Source organism: Natrix helvetica, assembly GCF_964273705.1.
Source record: "Natrix helvetica genome assembly, chromosome: 1".
In the NCBI taxonomy this organism is placed as follows: domain Eukaryota; kingdom Metazoa; phylum Chordata; class Lepidosauria; order Squamata; family Natricidae; genus Natrix; species Natrix helvetica.
This window is the reverse complement of record NC_138548.1, coordinates 109510691-109536333: the sequence shown is the minus strand read 5'-3', so window position 1 is coordinate 109536333 and position 25643 is coordinate 109510691. Positions and strand designations below refer to the sequence as shown.

General features: G+C 40.3%; 1 protein-coding gene across 2 annotated transcripts in view; it reads right to left on the bottom strand.

Annotated features, from left to right (window-relative positions):
• The window catches only part of TRPM5 (transient receptor potential cation channel subfamily M member 5), a 66483-nt gene extending 41453 nt beyond the window's left edge, over positions 1–25030 (bottom strand). For both annotated transcript variants that reach the window (XM_081950266.1, XM_081950265.1), the window contains exons 1-10: positions 24906–25030; positions 9034–9104; positions 7895–8045; positions 6239–6419; positions 4155–4321; positions 3781–3952; positions 3390–3454; positions 2532–2723; positions 1544–1646; positions 612–730 (exon numbers count right to left, since the gene is read on the bottom strand). In XM_081950266.1, the coding sequence (XP_081806392.1) occupies positions 612–730; positions 1544–1646; positions 2532–2723; positions 3390–3454; positions 3781–3952; positions 4155–4321; positions 6239–6419; positions 7895–8045; positions 9034–9104; positions 24906–24932 (1248 nt within the window). In that variant the 5' untranslated portion in view covers positions 24933–25030. The remainder of the gene's footprint in view (positions 1–611; positions 731–1543; positions 1647–2531; positions 2724–3389; positions 3455–3780; positions 3953–4154; positions 4322–6238; positions 6420–7894; positions 8046–9033; positions 9105–24905) is intronic.
• Positions 25031–25643: the final 613 nt, after the last annotated feature.

Sequence of the window (25643 nt, the reverse complement as noted above, 5' to 3'; positions counted from 1 at the left end):
GCACTGCGTGCGTCTATGAAGATGCTGCTGGCCCCGTTCCAACTGTACCGCTTGGAATGAGATTTGCAACCCACCACTGGTCTTGAGAAAATTCACTACATGATTTATATATAAATATATTCATCCACAGATGATTAAGTAGAGGATTTGAATCCTCACCTGATTACATTAACTATATGGAGTAACCTGTATCTCCTGGGTGAAATACTCCAATATGTATCAATTAGTACAGCAGCCCCCAACCTTTTGGGCACCAGGGACCGGTACCGTGGAGAGTGGATGGACTGAAGGGGTGTGGTTTCATGTGCTGACTGCATCCCACGGATGGGGCTTCGCTTGTTTGTGGGGCCTGGTTTTTGGTGTGCTGCGGCCTGGTGCCAGTCCACGGACCATGGATTGGGGACCCCTGAATTAGTATATCTAGCAAAATGCCTTAGAGCCATCACAGAGAATTTCCCAATGGATATCAAAGACATTAAAACATAGGTGGACTCATTATGCAGCAATTCCAATTCATAGATTCCCAGTTCAAAATTTTGAAGCACATGATAGAAACTTTGCCGAAACTTTGTAAAATAATTGAAAAGTATGTTTTTAAAAGAAGGATCTACCTTCCACTCCACATCTCCATTGAATATTTCACTTTTAGCGATGTCCACTCTATTCCAGGCCACAGCCAGCTTGAGTTCATCTAGATATTCTTGGGCTTCCTGACTATGACTCTTACAAGCTGTCACAAACATAAAAGAAGAATAAATTCACAGTGGAGGCTTGCTCGGAGTTCATAAATTACTACCAAATAAGCATACACAACTTTGAAACCACAATCTTTCCAGGAAATAATGTACATTGTGTTGTACATTTTTATCTAATTTGTTTTGGTTTGTGTACTGTTTCAGGTGTCCTTCATGGGGTAGGTGTTTAATTCTTTCAGAAAAAGTAGTGATTTAATTAAACTAGAGAAGCAATCTGTTAATATGTAAAGGTGTTTAGCTACAATTGTGCGTTTTTTAATCTCAACCTTCTTGTTCTATGTGGATGATTTATATATTACAAAAATGTGATTATACAGAAAAAAGGTTACCCTTTAAAAAAAAACAGAACCAGATGTGAGCATGTGCCCTTTTCCAATTCCAAGTATGAATTTGTAGCACACATTGTCCAACATTATTTTTATGCTGCTGCAACATAAACACATGATATAATAAATAGTCAGCTAATTAACCACTGCGTGGAAGCATGCAAAGACTTGATCAATACATAATCAATTAATCAATCATGGCAATGCTCATAGTTCTTTTTGAATATAAAAATGGTTATGTCACTTTCCGATCACAGCAAGCCTTTGATTTGCAATCGTTTTTAAAATAGTAGCTTAATATTTTTGAAGCTTAAATTGGAATTGGTTTGTGAAATTGATGGTTTTCTTTCTGTGTGATTCACTGTTAGGATTATGTCAAACGTAAGAAATTTTGTACATCAAGCAAGTGAGATTTTTGTTTATGTTTTAACAAACAAAGAACATTGATTAAAAGTATGTTACCTTTAACCAGGGCTTTCAAAATAACTGTATCCAATTCTTCTGAACCTTCTTGTTCAAAGTCATGTATAGTTAGAAGCTGCTCCTGGGTAATTATACTCTGGATCTAAAGGGTTAAAACAGACAACTGGTTTCCAACAGTGAAAATTACGGATTATTCATGCTTTGATGATATTACATGCCAAGGGTTATGAGAGGCAAATAAAGCAAGCCATGGTCTCTGGGGCCCACTTAAAAGAAGAATAAATACTACCCTCATCTGGAAATACTCAGGGCATGTAAATGAACCAAGTTCTTTGAAGTTTACTATAATTACTTCCAAAATTAGACTCTTTTAATATGTTCTGCTTAGAGCTGCCTTTAAATCTAGTTCAGAAAGCTGTTGCTCAGATGCTTGTGGGAGATAAGCAGTTAGTCTGCAGTCAGTTAGATGGGCAAATGGATAATGGGCTAGGTCGCCTGATGGACTGCCTACACAAGTGATGGTGAACTTAGGGCACATGTGTCAAAGGTGACACACCAGAACATTTGGGTTGACATGCCAATGTTCACAAACACCTGACAAGAACTATTCTCTAAAGTATGCCCCATTCTTATGTGATTTATGGAGGCAGCACCACAAAGGGATGAGCTGTCACAGGGTCCCCGGACCCTCCCCTATGGCATAGTGGAAGGTTATAGAGAGACCCCACTTTTTCCCCACTCATTTTCAGGTGTTGATACTCAGCAGCATTTTACCTTATGTTCTTTTAAGGCTGTTATATTTTACCTTTATAGGATGGTTTAATTGATATCTTTTATAATCTGTATATTTCCTAAGATATAATGTCTTGGGCATGTTTGTTTGTTTTTCTTGAAAAGTCATATGTTTAGGGGAGAGGTGGTAGATTTGAGATAGGCAGATAGACAGAAGGCATAGGTAAAATGGAGATGTTCCCAAAATATTTTGACAGTCCTTTAATGTATTCGATGCCTTAAGAAATTAACTTACCATTTCAGTCCAATGAACAATGTCATTCCAAGTGAAATGTTCTGTGGGGAACTTCTGTTTTAATTGCTTTTCTATTACCTGTGGCACAATTAAGTGTGGCTCACTCATCAGTGCAGCTAAGATATCAGCTATACCACCAGATCCAGCCAAAATAAGACAAGGGATAGAATTTTTCAACCCCCTGAAAATTCGCTATTGAAACAAAAACAAATAGAGTCATATACTATATTTTCAGACAAAAGAAAACCACATAATTGTATACAGATCTATTCATTGAATTCAGTCAGTGGAACTTATATCAAACCCAGTCAGGTTGCAGCAGGGGCTGATCTGGTGAGGAATTTGGAAGGGAGACTAGGAAATTGCAGAGCTGCAGGCTAGACTGAAAGTTTTTCAAGATCCCACTGAAGACAATGGCAAACACTTTATGAAAATCAGATCAAACATTAAATGAAGTAAACTTTAAAAGAAAAAAAAGAAGAGATTCCAATGATAATCCCTGAAAAAACTTGGTACCCATGGACACTCTGCGCTGATGCTCAGCCAAGACTAATATTATTAAGCCTATATAACATTTCCCGTACTCTGTATTTAAACAGCTTCTAGACAGCCATCTTGATCAACATAACCATCTTTATTTCTTCCTCTTCCCATTATTTCACTTAACTAAATAAGGAACTGAAAAATGTTCTGGTCTCTTGTTTTGTGAAGTTCTAACTGGACTTTAACCAGGAATTATGTCACTTTTAAACAGTCCACCCACTTAGGTCCCTGCGTTCAGAGTCCTCTGTTTCTTGCCCAGCACTAGAATCTTTGCATAATTGGAATTCTTATGACAGCAAAAGTTTCATGTCTTACCTCAAGAATGTGAGGTCTTCCATTCACAAGTAAACAGAGAACTGGGATTTCGATGCTGCCTGTTCCTGAGTTAATATATTATAAAATATGTAATAAATCTCTCACAAAATTCAAAATATATATTTACTAATTCAGCTGATTATTTGTTTCTAATCAGTTTATGCCCAATATTATGCTGAATATTTTTCTAAACCAAAGAAATTATACAGTATTAGCTGCCAAATTTGCATTATCTATGAATTTGTCTTATTGATTTCAATGATTACGTTCTAATTAAAGTAAGTCAGACTCTGTCCCATCATTAAGCAACAATAACCCCCTGAAAATGTCATACATCCAAATGGTAAATAACAACCTTTCTTGACTACTTTTTTTTGAGAGGGGAACTTACCTCCGTAGCTAGTATGCTGCTCTGAAATATATTTCTCCAAGGTGAGTTTCAGTTTTGTTGTCCCATCCGGCTCACTCTCTTCCACCAAAATGAAATGGGAATGGTGATTGTCAAGGGAATACAAACGCCCTTGGACGTTACTATCAGTTTTGTTGCTTATAAGAATGTCATTCTATGAAAAAGAAGACATCACTTGTCACACAAAATCAAATCATTATTCTGGACCATGTCTGTTTAATATGATTAAATCACATATTGCATGTAATCATTTTTATCAAATGAAAGACTTCTTAACAAGTTCCCAGAACATTACATGGTCTTAGGCATCCTCTATACATATGTTTTCCATTCTTTTGTCAATGAGAAGAGGGTACCTTGACATTTTCCAGAAGATGTCTCTGCTGTATTTTCTCCAGGGAAGTTATTCCTATTGCAACTACTTTTACTGTAGACGAAGTACTTGTCAACATATGATCTTGGACTGCTTGCCCGATGTGTTTTGTTACTCCAACATGCAGAGCACTTGTAAAAATCCAGGCACCTGAAATGATTTATTTTTCAGCCTTGATATTAGATAAGAACTAAAGACATGTAGCATTGGCTAATCCAGGTTCAGGGATTAAATCTAGAGTTTGGGGCAGAGCTTCATCTAATATGAATCATTCTAGGGATAGCCTAGTTTAATTCAAACCAAAGCAAGATTCAGAGAAACAACTCTATTCTCCCATAGATTAACACTGGAAAGTTGAAAATGGTTACGTAAGGAGAGAAAATGCTCCCAAATGGCAATCGATCAAAATTAAACCTTACAACTTGGCTAAGATGTTGAGATCGTAAAGCCTGCGAACTAAAAATGAGCTAAAAAAAAGCTAAAACTAAAATTTGCTTCTAGGTATCCTACTCTGTCTCTCTCTCTCTCTCTCTCTCTCTATGTCTTTCTCTGCCTCTCTCTCTCTCTCTCTCTCTGTCTTTCCTTGACTTTACTGTATATAACAAGCAATTTAAATCTTCTGGGAAGAATTTAGCCAATTACACATCTGTTAGCTACAGAAGGGCAAAACTAGTAAGAGAAAATTCAATCTTACTCTTCCAGAATAACAATGCAAAAACCAGGTGTTTTTGATAAATAATGATAGTAGCAGCAGCAGCAACTCAGGCCTACACAGCAAAGATGGTGAGAGGGTACCATACAGATAGTGGTTTAGGGATCCCTGTTTGATGGAGCCAGAGCGACTGATCCACCATATCCCCAGGTGTTTGCATGTACAAATACCCATTTCACTATAAGCTACACACCATTTTTCTCTGGCAGAGAATGAATTTTCATATGGGGATGAAGAGTACCAAATTTCATTGAAATTGATGCACAGGTCTTTGAACAAAGCTCATTTTAAAAAGTACCTATAAACATGTAAATGCTCTGGGACAGAATATGATCAAATATATTGCAATAGTAGCTGTTTTGCTGGGAAGCAACTTTTGTTAAGTTTCAGACCTATATGATCAAAGAGGCTGCATAAAAAGATGTGCAAGAGAAATGAAGATGTTACTTCCTGAATGTAGCAAAGCTGACTATTGAGGATTGCAGCACAGATATAAGGGTTTAGACCAGGACAGCTAAGAGAGAGAGACAGCTAAGAAGTCATTATATGGCTTTTCTGATCAGAGACAGAATGAAGGAAGCAGAGTGAAATCATGGACAAAATGATAAAATAAGGTTGTTTACTTGTGTCCAAGGATTTCACTACTAACCAAATGTCAGGCCTCCAGTCATATTCCTTTTAGGATATTTTGCTTGCCACACTCTGTCTTATTTTATTACGCTGTTTCATTAGTGGGGTAATTGGGAGGGGGAATAGTAAGGAGTAGAATTGTAGAATGTGTTGTTGTCAAAATAAAATATTCCTTTCTAGTAGCCCAAGGTCATTCTTTGTCTCCGTACCTCTGCACCTGACCGGAACTAGATGGGTGGAAATGCCAGTGTGGCAATGGAAGATTGGACCATGTGATGGACTTGTGGGTGTGGGGGCAATGTCATGAACTTTCAACTGGGTGGAAAACCCAGGAAGCTTTCAGATTCAGGTTTTCCACAGATGTGCCAACATGTCTCTCTTAATAAATTGGAACTTAGAGCTATGCTTTGCCTTGGACTCTGATTTAATTTTGGATGATATTTGGAATGCTGACAGCAAGATTATAAGGGTAACTCTGCTTGAATCTTTTCATGCTCTTTTAAAAAGAAATTAAAAGACTTCTAAGTGAAATGATCCAATTTCTAATAGGTTTGAGTCTTCTCAGAAAATTTAGCAAATTGAATCAACAAAAGCTGAAAAGTTTTAAGATTCTCGATATATTTTAATATGTAAAGTCTTTTGGAAATTTAGTCCTTTAGAGTCTTATTGAACAAGGTATTAAAGACAATGCTCTTTTTTTCAGGAACAAAACAAAACAGACAAACCTGTGCTTTGGGCAGCCTTAACCAATCCTTTCCTCAATGTATCACGTAACCAAGGTTTCACCTGAAAGTGTTCTTCTTCTCCAACAAAAGAGACAACCAGATTGGGAGCAGGAAGGTTCCACTTGTTACTCATGAGGTCAAATATAACTCCAGGATGGATGGCACATGGAACCTTAAGAAACTATAATCAAGAAAAGGACATTCAGACAAAACACATGAAAAAACAATAGGGTTGTAGAAACCAGAAGCCAACTTCTGTCTCACATGTAAATGTAACTAGTGGATTATGGGCATTTTTAATGGGGTTAGCTTCTAATATTTTGTAATCATGACTGTGAGACTAGGAAAGAACACAAAGGACTATTTTAAATAAGAAGAACTTGGGAGCAACCGTGCTGTGTATCTACTTCATTCCCCTTCATTCTACCCCTTTGAAAAATGGCAGACTCTGTAGAAACCATTCTGATGGCTTCCAGGTATGTTGTCTTTTCAGTTTCCAGAATTCCCAAACTGCAAGGCCAAAGGCTGAGATCACACCAGCTGGGAATTCCAGGAGTTGATCCAACACAAGCTGAATCAAACACCAGATTAAAGAAGGCATTCAAGTAGATGTATCTATAAACACCAAGTAGCACAGTGATGGCGAACCTATGGCACACGTGCCACAAGTGGCACGCGGAGCCATTTGTCAGGACACGCAAGGCGCTGCCCTCTCAGCTGGCCAGCGCGCATGCGCACGCTGGCCAGCTGAGTTCACCTTTTTAAAAGCTATTTTTCACCTTCCCCAGGCTCCAGAGGCTTTATAGGAGCCTGGGGAGGGCGAAAAGAGCCCCCCCAGAGGCTTCAGGGACCGTCCGGAGGCTTCCCTGATGCCTTCGGAGCGCTTAAAACGACCCTCCGAGCAACCCGGAAGTCACTTCCGGGGTGCTCGGAGGGTGGTTTTTAAGCGCTCCAAAGGCTTCAGGGAAGCCTCCGGACAGTCCCTGAAGCCTCCGGAGGGCCTCCGGGGGGCGGGGGAGGCTCTTTTCGCCCTCCCAGGCTCCTATAAAGCCTCTGGACCCTGGGGAGGGCAAAAAAAGCATGTAAAAATGGGGGGGTCACACATTGTGCGCGCATGCGCACTGGGGGGGTCGCACGTTGCATTATGGGTGCGGCATGCCTGCACATGACCCCCCTGCGCTCCCCCCACTTGTGGCACGCGAGCCAAAAAAGGTTCGCCATCAGTGAAGTAGCATATTATATTTTTCATCAGTATCCCCATAGATCCTTCATCAAAGATAATAATTTCCTCAAAATGATTTGCAGGCATCCAAGTCATGGTTGTCCCAAAGGTGCTTTTTCAAGAGACAACTGGATTTCCTGTTTGTCTTTGAAGACATTTCACTTCTCATCCAAGAAGCTTCTTTAGCTCTTCAGAAAAGAACCAGAAAGTCCAGTTTTTCCTCTTGAAAAAGCACCTTTGGGATTCCCTTTGTTTTCTGAGATTGCTACTGAATCTCAGTCTCTTCTATGAACAAGAGCACCCTGAATGAGCTCAAATCATGATGATTGACACAAAATATTGCTTGAGGATATATTTTAGAAAGATTCAGTGACAATATAGAATAGCAATAATATTCTACTGAATATTGATAATGTGTATAGGTTTTGTGGTACCTTTCCCTGTTTCTTTCCAGTAGCCAAGAAGTCAATTTCTCCAATACAATATGGCAATTCCATTCTAGTTGCTTTTTCTTCATCACTGTACACTTTATTCTGTGTATTCTCCTTCCGGAGTACTGCAGAAACATTGTCCTGACCCAGTTCTCTGAAAAAGGAATGAGTTGAACCATTCAACTTTATACCAAATTGTAATTGGACTTTTTTCAATACAGTAGTATTTTTTTTAATGAATGTAATTGTAGGACCAATAGTAATGGCTTACAAAGTTTCTAGATTATTGATCTAAGTGTGCATAAGGATGCTTAGGGTAAAATTGAGCTTGGCTGAAATTTGGCAAAACTATATGATATTGTTTTGATCACAAGTAGATAATGCTACATGTGACATAAGTTGTAAGCTAGTAACCTAGTGTACTTTCTTCTCCTCTTGCCAAGCATTGTGAGAAATTCTTAATCAAACCCATGATGAACAGCAGAGCTTGGTAGCTATTGATCTATCAGATGACAATAATTGTGTATAGAATATTGAAACTTGGAAAATAAGAAGAGTAAATGAAGTTAAAATGTATGTGATAGAGATTTGTTTTCCAGCCACGTTGTTATGTGAAAACTAATTATTGCCAGAGAAAAACAACAATAAATTTAATATAATAGGGATGGGGTACCTGAAAAAGATGCAAGATAATAGAAGAAGATATAGAATCAAAAATGAATGGGTGTTCTTTATTATAGTTCTTGTATTATCCAAAATAAGAACATAACAACACCAAAGAAACATCATCAAGCTCTGGGGTCATTGAGGTCATCAGTAAACTAGTAATACCATTTGCAGACTCTATAAGCCACAGTGATAGTGAGTGGAAGAGGGATGTGACACAACGAAAGAAAAGTACAACAAGATAGTTAGTAAACTATACTGATGTAAACTTTATTTAGCTTTCCTTCCCCCACTTCTACTCTACATTTAATTTCTTTCCTCCAGTACCTTACAGCCCTTTCTGTATTTTGTATACTGTAGTGTTTCTGAAAGGGAATTGCAAGAGAGATGATGTATACATATATGTATTGATGTGTACAGAACTATATCAGTGTTGCTTTATTATTACTTTCTCTCAAATCATTTAAAACACTTACACTTTATTCCTCAAGACCAACTGTTCATGTGAGTTGCTTTCTCTTCTTGTAAGGGTTTGGAAAACAAACATCTAGGAAAAAGAGAAAAATCAAGTTGTAGCAGCTTAAAATATTTGAGCAATTATTATTCCACAGTATGAAAAGGATTTGGCTACCGGGGAAATGGACACCTGTAATAGAATAAGTTTTTTTTCTCTATGCAGCAAATTCAGTGGTGGGATTCAAATAATTTAACAACCGGTTCTCTGCCTTAGTGATTTCTTCCAACAACCAGTTCACCAAACTGCTCAGAAAGTTAACAAACAGTTTTCCTGAAGTGCTGCGAACTGGATGAATCCCACCACTGAGCAAATTCCCTCTCCATGTAGGTTCTCATACCTTCCCACCACACCCAAAAAGTTTGGAGATCTAATGAATATAGCTAATCTGATTCATGACGCTAAAGTAGAAAGAGAGAGAAAGTTTCCAATTATTTAATTGTAGCAAATTTTAATCCACTTTTTGTTAAATATATTCCCAAAGTGGAAAATTACTATGTACAGTCTCATGCATATATAATTGGAAATTCCTAAATCTGTCTGTCAACTCCTAAATCTCTCTCCCTATCATTTATCTATCTATACATACATACATGCATGCATGCATGCATACATACATAGGTGCATGCATGCATGAATACATACATACATAATAATGTACTTTAAATGTTTATGGAGCTTCTTAGTCATCCAGGTTGTAGTTGTCCCAAAGGTGCTTTATCAAGAGGCAACTGGACTTTCTGGTTTTTCTTTAAAGATGTTTTGCTTCTCATGGATGAGAAACAAAAAGAAAGTCTAGTTCCCTCTTGAAAAAAGCACCTTTGAGGATGTACATCAAGCATGGCACTTCAAAAATCACTGAACTATAGCTCCAATATTCACACTGGCACTCAAGGATTGATGGCTCTGTAACTTCTGGAAGGTCATTGCCTTACTAATTTAGGTCTATGACAATTAAAACATTGAATTCTAACTCCCATCCTGTTCATGAGAACCCAAATACATTAATAAATTGGACCCTGGCTCAGTCATACTAAACCTACGGTAATATAAATGCCCTGCAATCAATGGAAAGCACTTTTAACACTGCTGTATCTTCTTTTAAGTCCCATTGATTTCATGGCTCTGTCTTATAAAAGACTGTTTGGATCCAAGCTCTTGAGAAGGAGGAATCTGGCTGCTTTTTTTTAACCCCCACAATGTCAGTAACAAAGGTTCAGCTGACTTAATCTATATGCATGTACGTCAACTCCATAAACGTCAACTTAATATCTGATTTAACTCTCAGCCTTTCATCTCTTCATCTCCCACTTCCCAACACCTCTTTATTTGGGCTTATATGCTTTATATGCTTATAAAATGGTTAAGAATTACAATGTTAGTTTGCAAAACTGAAGAGCTGAACAGAAGAACGACAAGGAAGCCAAAATTATGAGGATGACTCCCAGCCACATCATTGTTTTAAGTAAATTGCAGATAAATGAACCAAGAAAGCTAGAAGAAGCCAAAGAAGATGACTAATTCTTATGATGAGGATTTATTATATAAACACATATAAATAGTGTGGCCATCTATTGAGACTCTGAAATTTCAACCCTGAGGCAATGGATTTCACTGTCTTCTGGAGAGCTTTTAAATTATGCCTTTGAATTATTTATGCGTCCAATAAACTAAACACCTTAAGATTCCAATGATTGCCTTCCAAATGAGTAATCACCCTGAACGTTTTTATTGCTCTGAAAAGTAGAAAGGGTGGAACTGCATTTCAAGCCAGAGGTAGTTATATTCTAACATGTTTGGGTAGGGTAAGGTATTGTACTGAGTTTTAATTAAAGGTAAAATAGGAATAAAATGGCATTCTGCACAAATGACAGATGGCACCAAATGATGGTGGATTTCAATCACAAGCTTTATTTAAACACATAATAATGGTTCCTTATTTTTATTTTTGTAGATTGCATAAATGTTTTTTCTTCTCAAGGGAGTAATAAATCAACAGTGTTTCTGATGTTGGGAACTAGAGACTACACAAATACAGAGATGGCCAAATAACTAGTTAAACATTTCTGAAAGATGTAAGTAAAGTGACACTAGCATTCTTGGCAGGCAGGTTTATAAGTTGGCCTTTGAAGGAGCTTTTTGTTGCTTTTGTCTTTATGTTGCTTTTCTCCTAAACCGATAGCTGTTGAGAGTTTGCCATAATCCTTGCCTATATTTAACCCATGCTCTGACTAGCCTTTGGTGATAATCATAGGATTCAAAATAAAGCAAATCACAAATGAACACCATACGATACAAGCAAATTCAGGGCCCAAAAAATGAAGCAAGATTTCCCACTAAGCCAATATGTTAACATTTACTAAGCAATGTTAATGTTAGCATGTTGACTTAAGAGAAAGGGAAAAACCACTCCCCTCTGAACCTGAATCTAAATGTTGATTGATCTTCTATCCGAAGCAAAGTCTTTAGCCCTATAAATTATATGTACGGTACAGTTCACAATATAGAACTTATGTTCTTTCTACTCAAAAAACATAGCTTTGTGAGAAGATGTAGCTCACAGGAGCAATCTCAATATTAACATTGTTGTTTCCACTTTTCATTGTGTACTGCAGTATTCAAGAACAGATCATAGGTGGCAGCATAGAACAGCACCTGATCAGGTGCTGATAATGTTGATAAATGCAAAGTAAATTACTTTCTGTTTAATAATAATAATAATAATAAAATTTATTTCTTAGCCGCACCCTCTCCCGAAGGACTCGGGGCGGCGTACAAGAAAACACATAAAATATAAAATAGACAACACATACACAATAAACAAATACATGGACATGGACATGGAGAAGGGAGGCAGATAAATAGAGACAATTAAAACACAGTAAAATCTAAAAACCCCAGAATTAAAATTAAAAAAAACCCGTCAGGAGCAGAGTGAGCGAACTATGGTTGAGCCAGGCCAGCTATTTGGAATAGGTGGGTCTTGAGCTTTATCCAAAAGGCGCGGAGGTCAGAGGTAGTCCTAATATCCGGGGGAAGGTCATTCCACAGGGCTGGGCCCGCTACAGAGAAGGCTCTACTCCTAGACACCGCCCCCCGACATTGTCTGGCGGACGGCACCTGGAGGAGTCCCTCTCTGTGCGAGCGGATTGGTCGCAGGGATGTATGGGGCAGGATACGATCCCGCAGGTATCTAGGTCCTGAGCCATGGAGCGCTTTAAAGATCATTATCAAGACCTTGAAACGCACCCGGTAGACCACAGGTAGCCAGTGCAGCTCGCGCAGGAAAGGTGTCACATGGGAGTACCTTGTACTCCCCATTATTACCCGCGCGGCCACGTTCTGGACCAACTGTAGTCTCCGAGTGCATTTCAAGGGAAGCCCCATGTAGAGAGCATTGCAGTAGTCCAGGCGAGACGTCACCAGCACATGAGTGACTGTGCGCAAGGCATCCCGGTCCAATAGGGGGCGCAATTGGTGCACCAGGCGAACCTGGTGGAACGCCCCCCTTGCCACGGCCGTCACATGGTCATCCATGGACAGCCGGGCATCCAGGAGGACGCCCAAATTGCGCGCCCGCTCCACCGGGGCAAGTTGTACGCCCCCAATGGCCAGAGATGGAATTAACTGGTTGAACTGGGGGCCGGCAGCCACAGCCACTCTGTCTTGGAAGGGTTGAGCCTGAGTCGGTTGTCATCCATCCAGACCCGTACGGCTTCCACACACCGGGACATCACTTCGATGGCTTCGTTGGGGTGGTTCGGGGTGGAAATGTACAGCTGAGTATCATCAGCGTACAGATGATATCCCACCCCAAAACCACGGATGATCTCACCCAGCGGCTTCATATATGTGTTGAACAGGAGCGGCGAGAGGACCGACCCCTGCGGCACCCCACAGATAAGGGGGCTTAGAGTCGACCTCTGCTCCCCTGTCAACACACGTTGCGTCTGGCCGGAGAGGTAGGAGCCGAACCACCGTAGAACGGTGCCCCCGACCCCCAACCCCTCCAGTCGGTGCAACAGGATACCATGGTCGATGGTATCAAAAGCCGCCGAGAGATCTAATAGGACCAGGATAGAGGAACAACCCCTATCTCTGGCCCTCCAGAGATCATCCACCAACGCGACCAAGGCCGTCTCCGTGCTGTGTCCGGGGCGAAAGCCGGACTGGCGCGGGTCTAGATAATCATTTTCCTCCAGATGTCGTGGAAACTGATAAGCCACCACACTCTCTACAACCTTCGCCAAAAAGGGAAGGTTGGAGACAGGACGATAATTGGCCAGCTCCATAGGGTCCAGGGAAGGCTTCTTGAGCAAGGGTCTCACCACCGCCTCTTTCAAGGCGGCTGGAAGAGACCCCTCGCCCAGCGAAGCGTTCACTAGGCCCTGGAGCCAGTCGCGTGTAACCTCCCAGGATGCCAGTACAAGCCAGGAGGGACACGGGTCCAGCAAACATGTGGTAGGTCGCAGTCGTCCACACACTCTGTCCAAATCCTCGATGGCAACCAAATCAAACTCTTCCCAGGTTGGTTTCTCAAGACTCGCCACGGACGTCTCCACTGGGCCACTGAAAGGGACCCAGTCCTTCCGGATTTGAGCAATTTTATCCTGCAGGTATTTCCCAAATTCCTCTGCCCTACCCTGTAAAGGGGCCTCCCGCGGCCTCTGAAACAGAAGGGAGCGGGACACCCGAAACAGGGCGGCAGGGCGGTTCTCCGCGGATGCAATGAGAGCGGCACAATATTGACGTTTGGCCGCTCTCAATGCCACAAGGTACGTCCTTAAATGGGCTCGTACCTGTGTTCGGTCAAATTCGGAACGGGAGGATCTCCAACGACTCTCTAGGCATCTCTTGCGGCGCTTCATCACCCTTAGCTCCTCGGTAAACCAAGGGGCCAGGGTGGATTTAACTTATTTTTAAAAAATGCTTTTCCTGGTGGCTGCGTTTATATTTATTTCCCCTTTTCTTAAGTCAGCAAGAAAACTATGGCAAAGTAAATTGTACTGCCTTGATTGCTAAATCCTATTCTGCCTCAGTTAACAAGATAAGGGAATGTTGTTGTTCTTAGCAGTTTTAATGTGTGTGTAATGCTGTGTTCCAAGGCACCTGAGGGTAGAACAAGAAGCAATGGGTGGAAACTAATCAAGGAGAGAAGCAACTTAGAACTGAGGAGAAATTTCCTGACAGTTAGAACAATTAATCAATGGAACAGCTTGCCTCCAGAAGTTGTGAATGCCCCAACACTGGAAGTCTTTAAGAAGATGTTGGATAACAGTGTTGTCTGAAACGGTATAGGGTTTCCTGCCTAGGCAGGGGGTTGGACTAGAAGACCTCCAAGGTCCCTTCCAACTCTACTATTGTATTGTATTGTATTGTATTGTTTCCATGGCTTTGAATGCCCTTCTACTACATCTTAGCAATAAGTGGGGAAAATATCAACTCTCTTTAAAGTAGAATGCAGCAAGACTGGTAGAATATTGATGGATGGCTATGTAGGTGCCTATACAATTTGAATATCTGGAAGTTCTCCTTGTTATCTAAAAATGTAGCTGGGGACAGGATGGCCACATTTTTTTTCTCTATCCTTCCACCTTGTTTCACTAACTTCTAACCATCATGCCTCAAGAAGTGTACTTGAAAACTGTAAAGCTTTCAAATACTTTCAAAAATGCCTGCTGCCTGAGTCTATGAATTTTAGTTCCTAGGAAAGTATTGTATTTCAGTTGCAGATAAGACCTGAAAAGCTTTTTTGGGTGCCAGGTTTCTGGAAATTACTGTGGGCTCTTTCTTATTCTCACAATCGGAAGAACCTCAGATGAGCAACCTTTGATGAGGGTGGGTGAGTAGAATTAATGATTGTCTGAATATGTGCACAATTCAAACTTTAACATAGTTAACCTTTCCTAAGTTATCAGAGGTGACTACTTTAAGAAATAATGTCAAAAGAGTTTTCATTTTCATTGGCTATGTGGAATCTTGTTATGGATGGGCTGTTAAAGAAGCAAACCGGTAACCAAGTCAAGTGTGCAGAAAGTTAGAGATTCACAGAATTGGAAACACATAGAAGGATAGTTTGCACAGCCAAAGCTAGCAAGGTTGCATCACTATCTGGGCCATTTTGACTCACCAACCACATATGTGGGCATCACTGAATCAAAGAATGGGCAGTCTACTGTTGGAGACTTCAAGCAGGGAGCTAGAAACCTATGGCTGAAAACCTCCCGCAAGAGCTAGATGAAGTTGGCTGATAGGACTTCTAACAATCAGCAACTCTCTGAGCCCATAGGGATGTTTTAGGATCCCCCCCCCAATATTTCTTTCCTCTGTAGACCCATCTCACTTTTGAACCTGAGCTTTTTTGTTATTGTTACTGTTGGTTTCTCTTATCACAACAAATGTGGTTCTTTTCTGCTTTCAGAGGCTTATCTTTCTGATGGCTAACAAAATTCTGAGGTCTTTTCCGTAATTACATTCTTGGGGGGTAAAGGTTCCCTTCGCACATATATGTTAGTCATTCCCGACACTAGAGGGCAGTGCTTATCTCCATTACAAAGCCGAAGAGCCAGCGCTGTCCAAAAACATCTCCGTGGTTATGTGGCCGGTATGAATAAACGCCCAAGGCACACGGAACACTGCTATCTTCCTACCAAAGGTGGTCCCTATTTTTCTACTTGCATTTTTACATGCTTTCAAACTGCTAGGTTGACAAATAGATAGAGAAGAATAAAAGGCTATATACAATTGAATAAAAACATCTAAAACTTCAGTCACCCTACATGCCACAAAAAGCAATCAATCAATCATGATTTGCAGTGTTTTCTACATTCTCCTGGATGGGGCCCTTAGCCTGGGAAAGATATTAATGGTGTTCCTCTGATCATGCCAATCAACCAAGCTGTGACAATGAACTTCAGTTAGTACAATGTCAATATATCTATATCTATAATATAAATCTATAATATATTTTTATCTACAGTATAGATAATCAGCTTTTACTGTAAGAGGACTATAAAAGGACTCAGATTTCAATGATTTCTCCCCATTTTAAAAACAAAGCAGAGGAAGCTGCCCAAACAAGGTTTGTCATCTCAATGTACACACTCTTTCTTCTTTATTCAAAAGAGTATTTCATTTGTATATATACTTCCTCTTCAGACTTGCTTATGAAATATATCTCTATAGCACTCCAGGTTCATTGTAGTTATCTCCCTCTTCCTGGTTCTCACATCCATTTTTACAACATCCCAAGTGAAACTATTTTATAGAAGTTAATGACCTACAGGCAAAATCCATGCTATCATTATTATTCCTTAGTTAGGCCTTATAGCAGGGGTGTCCAAACTTGGGAACTTTAAGACTTGTGGACTTCAACTCCCAGAATTCCCCAGCCAGCCATGGGAATTCTGGGAATTGAAGTCCACAAGTCTTAAAGTTCTCAAGTTTGGACACCCCTGCCTTATAGCATGGGTTGTTGTTGTTGTTTTTTTATTCAAAAGAGTCAGTGTGTGCTTTAAAAAGAACCTTCCTTGCAGAACTTACATGCACAATTAAAATATTATAAGGAAAGGTATTCTTTCACATATTTGAGTCCCAGGTTTTTATTGGTTTTAAAACTAAAAATTAGCCTACTGAACTGGGTTGAGAGGCAAATGTATAAGAACAGGTAGTCCTTGGGTTAAAGCCATCCATTTAGTGACCATTCAAAGTTACAACAACATTGAAAAGGTGACTTATGAACATTTTGCACACTTATGATTTCCAGGTCACGTGATCAAAATTTGGGTGCTTGGCAACTGGTGCACATTTATGACATTTGCAGGATGACGTGATCACCTTTTGAAACCTTCTACAAGCAAAATCAATGGGGAAGCCAGATTCACTTAACAGCTGTGTTACTACCTTAACAACTGCACCGATTCACTTAACAACTATGCCAAGAAAGTTTGTAAAATTGGGCAAAACTCCATTAACAACTGTCTTGCTTGTCAGCAGAAATTTGGGGCTCCACTGTGGTCATAAGTCAAGAACCACCTGTAGTATAACACTTATTTATTTTTGTTGCAACGCCATTTAGAAGCCGTCATTGTTGTGAAATCAGCCAAGACTACAAAGAGTTCTGCAAACCACAATATCTCCCTGGATCCACAATGACAAAGCAGTTCTTCCAGGAAACATTCAGCTTTGTGCTTGTTACCAGCAAGGCTCTCAATCTAAAGTTGAGTTTCCCTTGAACTTAGTCTGACTTGATGGACATGTTCTCTGCAGAGGTGGTATTCAGCAGGTTCTCACCAGTTCTAGAGAACCGGTAGTGGAAATTTTGAGTGGTTCGGAAATACCACCTCTGTCTGGCCCTGCCCCCATCTATTCTCTGTCTGTCAAGTCCCAGCTGATCGGCAGGAAATGGGGATTTTGCAGTAACCTTCCCCTGGAGTGGGGAGGGAATGAGGATTTTACAGTATCTTTCCCCTGCGATGCCCACCAAGCCACGCCCACCAGCCATGCCAAGCCCACCAAGCCACACCCACAGAACCAATAGTAAAAAAAATGTGAATCCCGCCATCGTTTCCCTGGGTGATAATCTGTGATGAGCTTTTCTAAGGCATTTTCACGAACTCTTCAGTAACTGAATTACAGAGGAAAGGAATGCCGCAGCATGGGCGGGGGGTGCTCACAAAAATACAACCCCTGTATATATAAAGCAAATGTTAAATCATCAAAAAGGAAAGGCTGAGCCAAGATCCAATAAGAGAAAAATGGGATGCTGCTGAGAAGAAGAAGGAAGAAGGTGAGGGAAGGAACTTGAATAAGACCAAATGTGGAAGAATTTAAAAATTCAGAGGCTGCGGCTGATAACTGAAAAACTGAAATAAACAGGTCTGAGAAGGAAAAATATATGCAAGTGAAATCCTGAAGGGAAGTGTAATAAAAATAATTTACTAGTTCTTGGGAGGAAAAAAGAGGGAAAGATAATGTTAAAATCTCCAAACCAGGCATGTTTGCATAAGGCCACAGACATTAATTTTCACCAATTATATAAATGTCTCTAGTTTTGTATTCTGTAATTGTCCAACTTCTACATCCTCTCTATTTTCAGTTTCCTCACTCTTTTGACATTTAATCAGGTGACCCACACTTCCATATACTTCTTTTGTGCGGTAGAGTTCAGGATCTAAGGCACATTGTTGTGCTAAAACAACAATAGTCAAATAGCAACCTTTTGTATATGGCATTGAGTTGCTGCTCTTAAAAACGACGAGGCCAAGTGAGGTTACAGTATTTGCATTGGGATATTTTTACTCCACACCTAGGTATGCAAACACAAAATATTTTTTAAAAGAAAATCATGCCCACATTTTTCCCTAGTGAAAACAGGGCTTGGCTGGTCTTGGTCCTTGCTCTCCTCAATTCTTCAGGAGCATCAGAAAATATTCTGCATGTCCATCACCATCGAAGGAACCCAGTCAGCTGATGGCCCACTGACTGCTTGCAGAATTTTAAGTGAGAATGAATAGTCTTCTCTCAAGATCCAGAGTACAGAGTTTCCAAAAAAAGGGCAAAGGAATGTGGTAAACATTAGTTTGGAAAATAGCTGCTCTTCACATGGAGCTTTTGAAATGTGATGGGAGAATGGAGTTCAGGCTTGGTACTTGCACTGGAATGCCAGAGGAATTCTTCTTTCGTTTAGGGTTTAGGAGCTAACTGTAATTGACCTCCCATTCTGCAAGCTACAACCAAACAATTTGGGCCAAATTAATTCCTTCATGGACAACTAACAAAACATGGGATTGTTCAGGCTGAGAGTTCTGAAAAGGGCAACATTTAAGGCTGATTTCATTTTTCACCTATCTTGGATATTTGTTAGAAAGTTTGAAAAAATATTGAAAAAACAAGGTTGGCTGAATCTATTTTTTTTAAACAAAGTTTTATTGGTTTTTTGGTGTTTTGCAAAAGGAAAAGGTATGGGGAAGGTTACAAATTGTGGCAGCCGCAAACTGCGGTAGGTATACGCCCCCTCCAGACTCACGGTGTACTTTTGCATAGCATTCAAATATTACATAATAACATATAGTCAGTGTGGTAAATTCATAAGTAATTTCAATCAATTTGTGTCATGTGGATTTTCTTACTTATTTGTGTGATCTGAGCTTTCTTGATGTCGCCCCATCTCCCCCTGTTGGCAGTGCTCCGGCCCCTCCCGTGTCTTGTACATCTACTGGGATGTCTTCTGGTTTTTCTAGGAGTAATTTATTTTTTTCCATAAAGACCTGCGCCTCTATGGGTATATTAATTCTGACCCTTGTCTCCTCCCAGAATATTAACATACCTTCAGGCAGCAACCAACGAAACCACACCCCCTTCTGGTATAATTTATTCGCCAATTGCGAATAATATTTTCTTTTCTCCCTCACTTTCTTGGGGATCTGTTTCAGTATGGTTATCTCCTTGTCTTTGTATATCAGGGCTTGTCCCCTTTGTGTATTCAGAATTTCATCTCTTGTGCTTTTCCTAAGAAATTTAATGTGAACCTCCCTGGGGACATTGTGTGTTCTAGCATATGTGGAGTTCACTCTATAGACCAGGTCTATTTCCCACCCCATCTGTTGTTTTTCTTTCTGGGTATACTCAGCCAAGATAGTTGTCATGATGTCCCTAATGTTTTCATCATCTGTCTCCATCACATTCTGAAATCTAAGATAAAAGGACATTCTCTCAAACTCTATTTTCATTTGTTGGGTGTCAAGCTCTTTGTTTCCCTTTTGCACGCCCTCCACCCCCCCCCCCTCATCTCAGCCGCCCCCTGCTCCAAGAGATCCAGTCTCTGTGAGTTCTTATCAATTTTTTCCTGGTTCCCTCTAATTTCTTCTTTCATCTCCTTCAGCTGTTTCTTAATTTCCTCTTGTCCCTGTAGAATTTGCTGAAACATTTGATGAAACTCCAAGTCCGTAGTTTTAACTTGTTTAAAAGCTGTCAATGTTGATTGTGTGCTCGGACTTGAGGTTGCAGATGTCGGGGCAGAGGCAGCAAAGCCGGACTTTCCAGGAGGTGGTCTTTTAGATGTCATTGTTAGTAATAAAGAGTCCAGTCAGTATAGAGAAGAATCAATCAGAGTGGTACAGCAGCCAAGGGAGTTCGGGGGGGTAGAGAGACCAGGCACAAGGGAACTCTCTAATCACCCTGGCAGGGAACAGACGTTTTTCACTCCAGAAAGTTCAAAAGCAAACAATCCACAAGAGAATTATCCAAATAACACGGAGACAAAGACCGGAAGCCTGAAGCTAAGAGGTGGAGTCAAGTTCACCTTTCATGAAGACAACAGAAGTGTGCCATCTTGCCCTGCCAACTTCGGGTACTGAGGCAACAAATAAAGTTTTCAAAGTTCAAAGTTCCCAAGGCTTCCAGATCCCATTATCTTGAAACCTAAAGGTTTAAATCCGAAGATCCATTTAGTTGGAGTGTGACCTCTTTGGTTTGGCTCTCCCCCTCCTCCTTCCCTTGGGGCTACAAGCACATTTGTTTCTAGCCACTTGTCCGAGGAGGGGGGAAATCCCCCTCCCCTCCAGCCGCACCTCTCCGAATTAACCAAAAGTTCCGATTAGACACAACTGACGAGTTTTAGAGTTGGTGATAGGTATGAAAGGAGTCTACACCTCGCCGCATCGCCGCCACATCCTTCAAGTTTCTTTTTTTCTTCCGGACAGCCTCGCAGCGAAGACGCTTCAGCGCGTCTCCCCTTCGCGCTCCTCGGTGCCTGGAGCGAAGCGAGAGCCCCCCGACGGCTGCCGCCGATGCAGGGGTCCTCCCGCTGCGCCGCTCCTCCGGCAGAACGCCTCTCCAGGGCGTCCTGTGCCCCCCAAGGGGTGGGGAGCCCACCGGGGATGTGCGGGGCGAGCAGTCTCTGCCCGTCGCCGTCAGCCGCCGGAACCGGAAGTCAAGGTTGGCTGAATTTAAAATCCCATATTTTTCCAATTGGAAATTAGTTTTATATCCCGTGCCCACAACAATTTGAAAGAGTAATTCTGTAATACTTCTCTGTTACTCTAATAAAGAGACCTAGCTGGTTTCAGTCCATACGAACTTGTGGTACCGATTTTCAAAATGGAAGCCTTAAAGACCATAAAGAACATAGAATAAATTTGAAGGAACTAAATAAAACAAGGAGGCCTTGAGATATGTTAAAGTAGTAGTGACGCTTAAAGCAGGAAGAATAGTTAGGTCTCTCCTGAACGCCAGCTGGAAATTAAATGAAAATAAGGTATCTCACATAAAGGGATATAACAAAATTGGCTGTATTAACATTTTTATTTACTATTTACCTGATTGGTACTGCCAAATGGCCTATTTCAAAATTATAATGAGCAAATTACGTGAAGACTGATTGAGGTCATGGTTGGGTCTGCTTAGGTTGAGGCATGTTGTCACATGTAGGCTGTGTGAGTTGTTCTGTTTTCCAGTTGATGCCAGCTTGTTAGACTAGTTTACAACAGTTAGTAGGTTATTGCATTTAATTCCATGGTGCAATTACATTGCCCCATATTTATTGAGGTTATTTGTGTTTGCTTTCTATTCATTTGCATTACTTTCCTATTAAATGAACTTTAACTATCCAGGACAATATAAACTACTATGAACCACTTTTTAAAATAACCCAACTACAAATGTTCTTTCAAACAATTATCTAAATTGTGTACAAGTTCTTTTATTAAGAATGACAAATAGGAGAATAAAAAAAACAAGAGATTTTAAATAGAAATTGCTTGTTATAATGCTTGTTGTTATGTCTTGTATGTAATCACATTGTATTACCTTAATATTGAAAATTGGAAACTTAAATTTGACTTTCTTGAAGCATTTCAAACAATCTGAAGGCCTTAGTTTAAACTGTATCTCATACTTCACTACCCATATATCTTATTTCATTTTCCAGTCACTGTTCCAACATCGGTTTTTAATGTAGCTTATTAAAACATTAATATCTTAATGTTTATCTTATCTATCTGGTGTAAATGCTTTACTCTGAATGTTGCATGACATTTGAACATTACAATTTCATCAAAATTATAATGTAAACCCATTAAGGATTCTGGATAGTGGTTACCAAACAAGTAACAACAAAAAAACCCTGTTAATTATCTAGTATTTCTCATGATAGATTAGTTTCAGCACCATTGGTCTAAACCTTCTGTGTTTTTAGAATTTTTCCTTGATACTAGAAAATATCAAAAGAGGAACAAACTGAGAGAATATGGCTGTATTCACATAATATTCTAAGCCATTGGGCTTAGTTAACATAACATACACATGCTCCCTTGTCCTACATAATTTTTTTAATCAGAATGGGTGGTTTTTCTAAGTCTGATGTCCATACCTGAGAGGCTACTATTTTTAGTTAGCATTTACCTAAGATGGTTGACTGTTGTAGTAAACTCTAGTTGACTGATGTCCATAAAACATCAGCCTGATATTCAGACTGGATTTGACATTTTTATCCACCTATTGAGTCCTTTCCAAAGACCTGGGATAGGCAGATGTTATTGTTTGATGGTATTAAAGGTATCATCTCAGGATGTCAGCTGTCCCAGGTAAAGCAAAGGATCTTTGTTTTGAATTCAATTCAAAGTACAGCAGAACCATAAGAGGCAGTATGTTGAAATCCAGATGTATCAACTGAGTATCCAAAGCAATTGGGGAGGACCCCAAATCAGAAATTAACAAATTTATTTCAGAAAAGCATTTGGAGACACAACATGAATGGACATTAAGTAACTGGCCATATTTACTAGTCCAGGCCTCTGTTTTTAGAGATTGGTCAGGTATCCACTGAGAGTTCAGCATTATTATATAATGCCATTGGATAAGAATTAGGTATAAAAATTTAATAAACAAACAAACAAATAAATAAAATTAGTCCCTCACCATCACAGATAATACTGAAGTATAGGTCATGTATCATTTACAGAGTAATAGCTGTGAAGACTGCTGCTTTCCTTATATAATTCCACACTTAAAGCGCTATCACAAAAGGAACTGTATTCCATGTCTAGTATCTTTTATTACTTGTGACTCCACAATAGCATTAAATATTGCTACATTTGTGTAGCAAGATGCAACAATTTAGTGATTGATTGATTATGTGCGATCAACTCATTTTAGGCTCTTAGCAAACACATAGCTAGAATAGAAATAGAGATGTTATGAATAGTTGTAAAAGGGATAACTATGAAACTAGGTTGGTAAATTCATTAAAATTGTTAACGTGATGAGATGTTCATCATGTTTCTTAAATATAAGAATAAGAATCTATATACATCTGTGAGGTTTTGTTACTGTTATTGCAATGATGAAAGCAGAGTCATGGCCTCACTACATGTTATGTGCCTTCAGGTTGTGCATCCAAGACTGAGTGGCTGTGGCTACCGGCGCCCCGGTTCAACCAGCTGATTCCATCACTGGCCATTGGGGGCGAACATCTGGCCCCTGTGGATCGGGTACGCAATTTGGGCGTCCTTCTAGATGCCCGGCTGTCAATGGATGACCATGTGACAGCCGTGGCAAGGGGGGCGTTTCACCAGGTTCGCCTGGTGCGCCAGTTGCGTCCCCTATTGGACCGGGACACCCTTCGCACAGTCACTCATGCACTTGTGACGTCCCGGCTAGACTACTGCAACGCTCTCTACATGGGGCTACCCTTGAGATGCGCCCGAAGGCTGCAGTTGGTTCATAATGCGGCCGCGTGGGCAGTTCTGGGAGTCTCTAGATACTCCCACGTAACACCTCTCCTGCGCGGGCTGCACTAGCTGCCTGTGGCTTTTCGGGTGCGTTTCAAGGTGTTGATTATCATCTTCAAAGCGCTCCATGGCACAGGACCTAGTTATCTGCGGGATCGTATCCTGCCCCTCACATCCCTTCGGCCGATTCGCTCACACAGAGAGGGACTTCTCCGGGTGCCATCCACTAGACTGTGCCAGCGGGCGGCACCCAGGGGAAGGGCCTTCTCTGTGGTGGGCCCGAGCCTCTGGAATGACCTTCCCCCTGATATTAGAACGACTACGGACCTCCGCTCCTTCCGCCAGAAACTCAAAACCCACTTGTTTCATCTAGCCAGCCTGGCCTAATTCCAGCTTTCCCACCTCAGTTTGTATTTTTAAATTTTGTGATTTGGTTTTAAGGTTAAGTTTTAATTTTATAAATTTGCACAGGGGTGTATTTAATTCGATTTTAGTTATATGTATTTTGACTGTATGATTTTAATTTGTACCTGTACACCGCCCCGAGTCCCTCCGGGGAGAGGGGGCGGTCTAGAAGTCCAAATAAATAAATAAATAAATAAATAAATAAATAAATAAATAAATAAATAAATAAATAAATAAATAAATAAATAAACAAACAAACAAACAAATAATAAATAAATAAATAAATAAATAAAAAATAAATAAATAAATAAATAAATAAATAAATGCAATGTTGTGATGCATATAGAAAAAATAGAACTTTTGTTGTGACCCATAATGCTGCTTTAGTCAGTCCTTGCCCCTTCCCCAAAAGGCTATTGCTAAAAAAAAAACAAATTAAATTCTGTATATTTAAACTAGAGAGCCAGTAGTGGTTAAAGCATCAAGTTAGAAGTCAGGAGACCACCAGTTCTAGTCCTGCCTTAGGAACAAAGTCAGTTGGGTGACCTTGAGCCAGTCACTTCCTCTCAGCCCTAAGAAGGAGGCAAAGGCAAAGCACTTCTGTAAAACCTTACTAAGAAAATTGCAGGAATGTGAATAGGCACTTGACTGGAATCAATACTAACTTGAAGACAGAAAAAAGTATATTTAATTGTCTTACCTGATGACACTCTTTTTCAGTAGCCATGATTTGCAATGCTGCAGTTGTGCAGGATAATTAAACCATAATTGTTTTCTCCTTTTTCTCTTATGAAGGAGGCTGTTCTTGCTTCACTCAAATTTGCTTTGCTTCTGGATCTTGCGGCAGGGATGGTGATAGAACTAGCTAGCCCCTGTCCCTACGGTAAAGGAATATAATCAAATAACTGGTTTCACAGAGAACAAACAAATGAACATGCAAAAAATAGGCAAATCTTTCTTTCCGGTAACCAAAAGTACTTACGGGGCAAACAACTATCAGTTGCTGTTTCCCTGCCATTATCAAAAGCAGTTGAATTGCTAGTGCTTTGAAGAGCAACAACTTGAGTTCTTACGGCCATGGGCAACCCTTGAAGCTTTGAGTTCAGTGCTCAAAATCCTCCAAAAGTTACTTCTAAATTGTAATTTTAAATGTGACAAAAGGTAAAAGATATTTTATATGTGTTGAAGTGTACTAAGGCAGTGATGGCTAATCTTTTTGTTGTTGGGTGCCAAAAATGTGAGCACACACATGCGATAGCACACGTGTGTTCTGATACCCATAATGTATAGCATGCCCCCACATGTGCATGTGCGCACAACCCCCCCCATTCCCCCCCATGCGCCGTATTGTTCTCTTCCAAGCTGAGCTTGGTATTTCCTCTGGAAGGTTGGGGGAGGTTATTTTCACCCTCCCCAGGCTCCAGGAGAGCCTCTGGAG